General features: G+C 43.3%; 1 protein-coding gene across 1 annotated transcript in view; it reads right to left on the bottom strand.

Annotated features, from left to right (window-relative positions):
• Positions 1-3501: 3501 nt before the first annotated feature.
• Positions 3502-8544, bottom strand: part of PPIL6 (peptidylprolyl isomerase like 6) — a 34252-nt gene continuing 29209 nt past the window's right edge. Inside the window, exon 8 of the mRNA XM_065888977.1 lies at positions 3502-3698. Within this exon, the coding sequence (XP_065745049.1) occupies positions 3587-3698 (112 nt within the window). The 3' untranslated portion in view covers positions 3502-3586. The remainder of the gene's footprint in view (positions 3699-8544) is intronic.

Below are 8544 nucleotides of genomic sequence, written 5' to 3'. Positions count from 1 at the left end.
CATAACAGGGACTTGCTGTTTCTTGAAATGATGATGATGTTCTTTCTATCAGTGGCAGTTTCTCTGTTTTTTGTGGGTTGACATTCCAGATGGGAAGATAATTTTTATCAAATTTCTGCTATGTGTCCAGGATCATTAGTGGTGTCTTCACAAATTATCTCAATCCTCAAACCACTATGAGATAGATGTACCCCGATTTTACTAGTGAAATTGAAGCCCAAAAGTAGATAATAGTATTGTTATTGATTTTATAAATTTACTCAGGGAACCACTGAAGTTTTAGAGCCTGAAGGGAGCTAACAACTTCTTTACTCCTATTTGTTCTTTTTACAAATGAAGAAAATGCAAGGTTAAGTGATTTGGGCACCATTTTGCTAGCTAGCTGGGACTAAAACAAACACACCTGATTTTAAATATGTATAAAATGTAAATAGCATGGATTCCTGAGGTTGCCAGCCTATTCATTCATTAACAAATAGCTGGCATTGTTTGGAGTTGGGGGAAACATATTCTTTAGATAGAATTTAAAATATTTATCTCAAATCTCCCAAAATAAACAAAATGAACCGATACCACAGTCTGCTTATTCACGTGGCTCGGTGTAAGACAGAGCATATGTACTTGACTTTGCCAGATCAGCATTTAGGGCCAGGTCACATAACTAACATTTTGTACAAAGCATCAGAATGCCTCTACTCTCATATTTGTAGACTTGGACGAATTTAGAATTCCTTCTGTTTAATCAAATCGGAATCTTTCATTTTGGTTAAATCAAAGTCTTATATTTGGAGTTAATTGGGATAAGCTTCTGAGTCCTCTGTAACAATCAGTCTCTCCAAACGATATAGTTAAACATAAATCATTCTAAGACAATATATTCTAAGACAGAAGTATCATGTACCTTTAAATGATGGCAGTAAGAACCACTGCATATACAATCTGTGACTAAAGTTTTTACACAGCCTAAAAGTGGGAAGTGAGAGCAAACAAAGTGACCATGAACTTGCCATCCTGTAGGTGGTTAGCAGAGTTCCACCTTTACACTGCAGCCAAGCTGAAAAATAAGGGGAGCTGGCATCAGCTTCTTACACCCATGCAAATATCCCAGTTCTTTCACGATATCAGATAGGTGCTTAATGCCCTAATATGCAGGTTCATTGCCAGTAAGAATTGCTCTGCCGCTTGTTATTACATGACTAATGCCTGTAATGTTTTAACCAGGACGTTTGCAACATGTCAGTTTCTTTCATCCCGTGCTTCAGGAGTTGCTGAGAGCCTCTGCGGCAAGCCCAGCGCCCCTTTGTTTGAGGTGTCGCCAGTGTGACTGGAGGAACCCCTCCAAAGGCCCAGGGAGTGGATCTGGAGGCTTCATACAAACAGCTTGAATTCTCAGGTTGGCCAAAACTCCTAAGAGTAGAAGAGGAGGAGATACCTCCTCTTCAGTGTTTCCCAAATCTGGCTGTTAATCAGTCATTGAGGAGTTTTTTCAAAATACAAGTTCCTAGACAACACTCGGAAGGTCATATACCAGGATTTTATTAATCATACGTGTATCGAGCACTTACAGCATAATTGGTCGTATTCTAGATCCCTGAACCCTCACAGCAGCTCTGTGTGGTAGGTACTACTGTTTTGAGATGAGGCAATAGAGGCACAGTGAAGTTCTTACCTGAGTTCATGTCGTATTCTAGATCCCTGAACCCTCACAGCAGCTCTGTGTGGTAGGGACTACTGTTTTGAGATGAGGCAATAGAGGCACAGTGAAGTTCTTACCTGAGTTCATGCAGCACGGGAAGGGCAGAGCCAGGATGCAAACTCAGGCTGTCTGGCTCTAGAACACACATTCTTAACATTCTGCTGCCCCTGGGTCACTTGAGAACGTGACACAGGCAGTACGCTCCCTCCCCGTCCACCTCAGAGCTTAGGATAGAACCATATGGCAATAGCAATGAAGCTGTTATTAGAAAGAGAAAGGGAGGGAGGGAGGGAGGGAGAGAGAGAGACAGGAAAAGAGAGAAAGAGAGAGGGCAGAGAGAGAAAGAGAGGGAAGGAGAGAGAAAGAAAGGAAGGAAGGGGGGAAGATAGAGGTATATATAGATGCCCGATGGGAGCAAGGGAGTAGGTTAACTATAAAGGGCTAGCCAGAGGGAGGCTTTTGTGGTGCTGAAAAAGTTGTGTCTTTATTGTGGTGCCACTCACACAGATCTACAATATACAGGATAAAATGACAACTCTGCCATTGTCAGTTGCCTGGTTTTGATGTTATACTGTAGTGTAAGATAGGACCCCTGGGGAAACGGTGATCTGTACACAGGGCTGCTCTGTTCTATTTTTGCAATTACTTGTGAACCTACAATCATTTCAAAATTAAAAGTTTTTAAAAATCCTTTGCCTCCCTTTGGCAAGCCCCAGGTCAATTAGGGGGCTGTCTCCTTAAGATCAGCTCAAAGAGAGATTGTGCTTGGAAGACAAACCTTCACTTAAGGGCAAGAGAAGTGCAGTGGGTCTGGGCAGAGCAGCAGTTCGACAGCAGTGGTGGCGGCAGCTCAGCACAGTCACCACTAACAGAGGCAGGCACCTCACTGACTGCAAAAAGGGGGCTGAAACATGTTGCTTATGTCTTGCAGTAATTCCCAAGTGACCAGTGCCCAGGTGGCTTAAATAAGAACCTCTGGGGAGAGAGCTAAGCAAATGCGCAGAATCCCTGTCCCACATCTAGAGATTCTGCAGGTCAAAGACAGGGTCCTGTAGTCTTTGTCGAAAAACTTCCCTAGGTGACGTGGGTTTGAGAATCTCAGCTTAAGGAGCAGCTGATAAAGCTGGATCACTGTAACATCTCAGGAGTCCACCACCACAGGGACTATAACCCAAGCCCTTGGTTTTCATATGGTTGGTATGGCTCAGAGACAAGCATTCTATTCATAAAACCATCTAAAGTGTATATCCTTTTCTGAATGTTACGTATAAACAACGAAGTATTACAATGAATTTTTTTCTGTTGCCTCTCTGCTATTTGGTTATTTACCAATTTTCTTATGGCAGAAATATAATTACAGACACCAACATAATTCTGTTATAGGTACAAATGTTTTAGGATTCAAAGGCCATTAGGTACTGCTGCTAAATTAAGAATGGTTTTGACTACAAGTAACAATAATTGACCAACAAACAGGGATCTATTTGTCTCAGATAGCAAGAAATCTAGACATAGGGAGTTGCTGGTATTGGTCCCGCAGCTCAAGAATTGGGGCTGACACCTCTGTTCTCTTGGCCTTTCCTTCATGGCTGCAGCCTCTCTGCATTCAAGACTGGATAGAGGGGAAGGGGCAGGACCACCGGCATTCTGCTGCTGTCTCACTGGCCAGAACAGTATCCCATGGCTACTCCTAGCTGCAAAGGAGGCTAGAAAATTGTGTATTTTGCTTTAGGCAAGAAAGGAAAATGGGGAGGGATTGGGTGTTGGGAGAGCTAACCTACAGCATCCGCCACAGCTTTCAAATCAAATTTTAACAAATACTTTAATTAAATCTAGAAACAGCTGATCTGATGTACAATAATAAATCATCAGAAAATACTGATATGAAGGTTAGGCATAAAACTCTCCACTGTCAATAATTACACATTGTTGTATTGGTCTTTCGTTCTCTGTTGGAACCAATTCTAGTTGATGAAGAACATCTGTTCCTTCAATCAATTGCCTATATAGGAGAAAAAAATGGAAAATTCAGTCAGTCATAAATTTTCACATTTAGCTTCCATTCCTAAATTGAGTCCTATCTAGCTTAGGCTAGGCTGTTTCCTACAAATTAAATTAACATCAGTCATAAATATCTTAAATAGCTCTAGATATGTCCACTTTGCCATGCTCCTCCACACCTGCTCCGGGACCCTTCCAGTCTGTTATCCTCACTGCCATCAGAGCGATCTTTTCAAAATGCTAATGTGGTCTCACCTTCCCCACTTAAAACACTTCAATAATTTCCCATCATCCTTATGATAAAGACCAAAGGTCTCTCCCATGGCCGGCCTCCCCACTCCCCTTGAGGGTGCCTTGCAGCATGCTCCCTTGCTCTGTCGGTTCCAGCCAGACTGGCTCTCAGCACTTCAGCCACCACCCCATGTGCCCTTCCTGCCACAGCTGTCTCCTTTGCTCTTGCCTCCCTCTGTCCCCTGGCCTGGTCACCTCCTGGCCTTCCTTCAGATCTTAGCCATCACTACCTTGGGGGATGTTTCCCAGACACCGCCCCCCTCCCTGCCCTGCTTATGTCAAGTTCCCCCTCTCCCTTATAGGAGTGATCAGGGATAAATTTGACATTTATTTCTATGCTTCTTGGATTCATTTCTGATTCTCCCCTGAGGGCAGAGATCATGCTTTTGCTTAGTGCTCAGTGCCTAGCACAGAGTGGGCACCTCATTGCCATCCACTGAATACATGAATAAAAGACAGCCCAGAGCCATGCTAGTTTGGGTCTCTGTACATGTTCGCTGGCCACAAGCCAGAACTCCCTGAGTGGAACTAGACTTCTGATGGTCGTCTCAACTAAAAAAAAGGCAGCAGAGGCCAGAGAGATAGCTCTAAACATAGGACTGTGCCCTCTGCCAGTGTTTGGGTTGAAGCAGTGGTTAAGGGGAAGGTGCAATTTCCATTTCATGATCCTTTATGGGGACAGTGTCAGTGCTGACACTGACCATCTCTAGTCATTTCTTTTCTGGGGGGCTCTATTTTTGCCATCCCAATTAGAAAACATGACACAGAGCAGGACACAATATACATTCTGAGGATGAAGAGCAGGGAATAAATGGACAGATTCACCTCTGTCCAAAGAGGCTGTGAAGGGCTTCCCTGGTGGCGCAGTGGCTGAGAGTCCGCCTGCCGATGCAGGGGACACGGGTTCGTGCCCCAGTCCGGGAAGATCCCACATGCGCGGAGCAGCTGGGCACGTGAGCCATGGCTGCTGAGCCTGAGCGTCCGGAGCCTGTGCTCCACAACGGGAGAGGCCACAACAGTGAGAGGCCCGCGTACCGCAAAAAAAAAACAAAAAACCAAGAGGCTGTGAAGCCTATTCTCCATATTGGTTTCACAAATACTGAATGAGCACCTACTGTGTGCACCTTTCCACTGTGACAGGTGTTAGGGCACAAAGTAAGTGAGACTCAGTTCCTATTTCAAGTTGTTCACAGTGTGCCAAGAGGACAAAGAGGCAGTTTGATTTTGGTAGTTAGGGGGGGTATTTCTGACCTAAGCCTTGAACAGGAGTTTGGCAGACTGAAGGAAGGCAGAACGTAACAAGACAAGCAAAGGCCCAGAGGCTGTTCTGAGAGGGATGGTACTCTGGTCTGGCTGCAGCTCAGCTGCCATGTTCAAAGCTTCCAAATCTACATCTCTAGCCCTTGCCCAGCTTGAATACCTACTCCTGGTATTCAGGAGTTGCCATCTGCCTGTCATACAGGTATCTTCACTTGAAACATAACTTGTCCATCTTGAATTCATGATCTTCTCTCCCATATCCTCCTCCTTGTATTCTCTACTGCAGTGAATGGCACCAGCCATCCAATCAGTTCCAAAATCCTAGGAGTTCCTCCAGATCTTCACTGCCCAATATGGTAGCCAATAGCCACAGGTGGCTATTTAAATTAAATTTAATTAATTAAATGTAGTTCCTCAGTTGCACTGGCCACACTTCAAGTGCTAAGTGGCTTATGTGGCTAGTGGCTGTTATATTGGGCAGCACAGATCATAGTACATTTCCATCACTACAGAAAGTTCTATTAGATACCATTGCTCTATACCTTTCCCGTAACCTCACCACCAACATCTAAATAGTCATAAAGTCTTGTTGAACCTAATTTCCAAATATCTCTTGAATTTTTCCATTTATCCCCTGCTCATCTGTACTGCCAGTGCCTTAGACTAGGACTTCATTTATGGCCTACTATTACCATCGCTTCTTTTTTTTTTTAAACATCTTTATTGGAGTATAATTGCTTTACAATGGTGTGTTAGTTGCTGCTGTATAACAAAGTGAATCAGCTATACATATACATATATCCCCATATCTCCTCCCTCTTGTGTCTCTCTCCCACCCTCCCTATCCCACCCCTCTAGGTGGTTACCATCGCTTCTTAACTGGCCTTTCTACCTTCATTTTCATCCTTTGCCAATTAATTCCTCACTTCTGCTAAAAAGAGATTTTTTTCAGAACAAGAACCTGGTCATGTTGCTCCCAACTGAAAATTCTCCATGGCTTCCCAGCCCCTTCAGGTGGGGGTCTGTGCTCAGCAGCCTGGCACCCACAGCCCTTTGAGAGCCAGGACTTGGCTGTCTCCTCTTCTCCAACCTCTACTCTCTCCATTTCCCCCTGGGCTCTAAGCTCTAGCCAAACTAGATGACTGGTAGATAGGATACTCCTTAGGGCCTCTCTACAGAGGTTCTTCACTCTTTCTAAAATTTATTTTACTCACTTTGCTTTCCAGCCTTCTCTATCTGGCTAACTTCTACATGACTTTCAGTACCCATTTCACCTTCTCATGAAGCTTCCCGTGACTCCTCCCCACTTTAGGGGTCCCTTATAATGAAATTAATTCCTCCCCAGCACTATCCCCAACGTATACCCCTTTGACCTATGTATGTGTGAATGGAGATCTTACAGGCTTGTATTTTGATATTCTTTCCCTGTGAAACCACAGGGCAGGGCCATCAACAAGACTGTGGGTTGATGCAATCTCCCTTAAAGGGCATTCCCAGTGTCTTCCATCTGAAGACAAGACAAGTTCATGTACCAGAAACTAGGGCTTGGAAGGAGGGTCTGTCTCAAATAGGAAAGGAAATTTCTGTATCTGTCTGGACCTTGGTAACCATGTCTGGGCTTCTGGAAGCTCCGATAAACCTGCGGGTGCTCTGTGATGATAGGGAAGAGAAAGCATCTTCCACTAGAGGCAGCTCTACAGCAGGGAAGGAGGGTAGTTATATTTTGAAGGAGTTAGTTATATTTTGTCAGATTATCTAGTTGCCTATTATGGTATTACTATTCTGCTTCTCCCCTAGCGTTCTGTCAGGTCTTGTTTAAATATTTCAGCCCAGACTCAGCTGTTTCTTGGAGGCTTAAGGGAAAAAAATTGAGATTATACTTAGGCTAGAGCAATAAAAGCAGTGCAGCGCCTCCCTGAGGCCAGTGTGTTGGTGATAACGAATTAGTGCGAGAGATTCCCCTAAAGATGAATCACATGGAAAAAGGCAATCGCCAAAAGGAGACCAAGCACTCCTCCTCTCCACTACCATCCTGTAGGATCTGCACTGGCTTTTACTAAGGAGTTGGAGGGTACTTATTGCCTTGCCCTCTCTCCTGTATTCCCAGTGCACTCTTTACAGGGCTTGCATGTTCATGTCTCACTGTCACAGTTGGGTTTTCCAACACACTATATTGGCTTCCCGAAGGGCGGAAGTTGTTCCACATCACTCTTGCCCCAGGACTGAGCACCGGGACTAGCACTTGTTAGGTGCCTAATACAATGCTGGTTGAATGAATGGGTCAGAAGGCCAGCAGCAGTGAAGGCTGAAAAAAGATGTGGGGCCAGAGGGTGGAGGACCTGGAATGCCGCTCTGAACTCTAGGCTCTATGCATCTGGGGGTGGAGGTGGTGAAGGAGTCACTAAATTTTTTTAAGTAGTCATGTCTGCGTTTGAGAAAGGTACCTTTTGGAAGGATATAAAGGATCACCTAAGCATATGGTTGAGGGCAAGGTACTACCAGCAAGATGATGGGAAGATAGTTAAAAGATCTAAGAAATTGTAAGAATTATTTGGATTTAAAAAATAATTGAAGAATGCATTTTCAAAATCAGAATATAGTTTATTAAGACCAGGGAAAGTGGAGGAAAATGCATTATTTTAGCTTATGTAGCTGTTAAAATCATCTCTTTAAAGAAATCTCCTTTGGATGAAAATATACTTTCTGCTTTTTTCAACCTGGAAATATCACCTGCATTACACTGAAGGAATAATTGTGCTTAGATTTTGTTTTAAATTGTGCTTAAAATTAACATTGGCCTGGAAGTTTTTCTGAGGATGAAGAGTCAGTAATTATCCCTGTGGAGTAGCTGGAATAATCTAATATTCAGAAAAGTTCTGACACCTTATACATCATTTCAGGAAAGACAAAGTAAGCTTCAATTTATATTCATTTCAGTAATCAAACAGATATGAAACACGGGAGTGATGAAAAGTATAGTCACCATCCATATTAGGTCCACATGCCTATAAGCATCTTGCTAATAATATTCTAGTAATTATTACCTGAGATATTTCCATATTTTAAATTGCTCAGTAAAAATGAAGTTACTTGTAGCTTGGATGATTTTCTCTCTCTCTTCACAGTGTTCATGGACAATTACATAAATGGCTTCACCTCACTTCTGCATCTAAATATATCTACATTATTAAGAACTATGGTGTTATTCGTAGTTAAAAGAATTGACAATATCCTTGAGGCTGAAGATCCATAGAAGGATGGATGCACAGGACATTATAACGGCTGTGCCTAAATGG

This window comes from Phocoena phocoena, chromosome 12, assembly GCF_963924675.1.
Source record: "Phocoena phocoena chromosome 12, mPhoPho1.1, whole genome shotgun sequence".
Taxonomy (NCBI): domain Eukaryota; kingdom Metazoa; phylum Chordata; class Mammalia; order Artiodactyla; family Phocoenidae; genus Phocoena; species Phocoena phocoena.
This window is presented reverse-complemented; position numbering and strand designations above follow the sequence as displayed.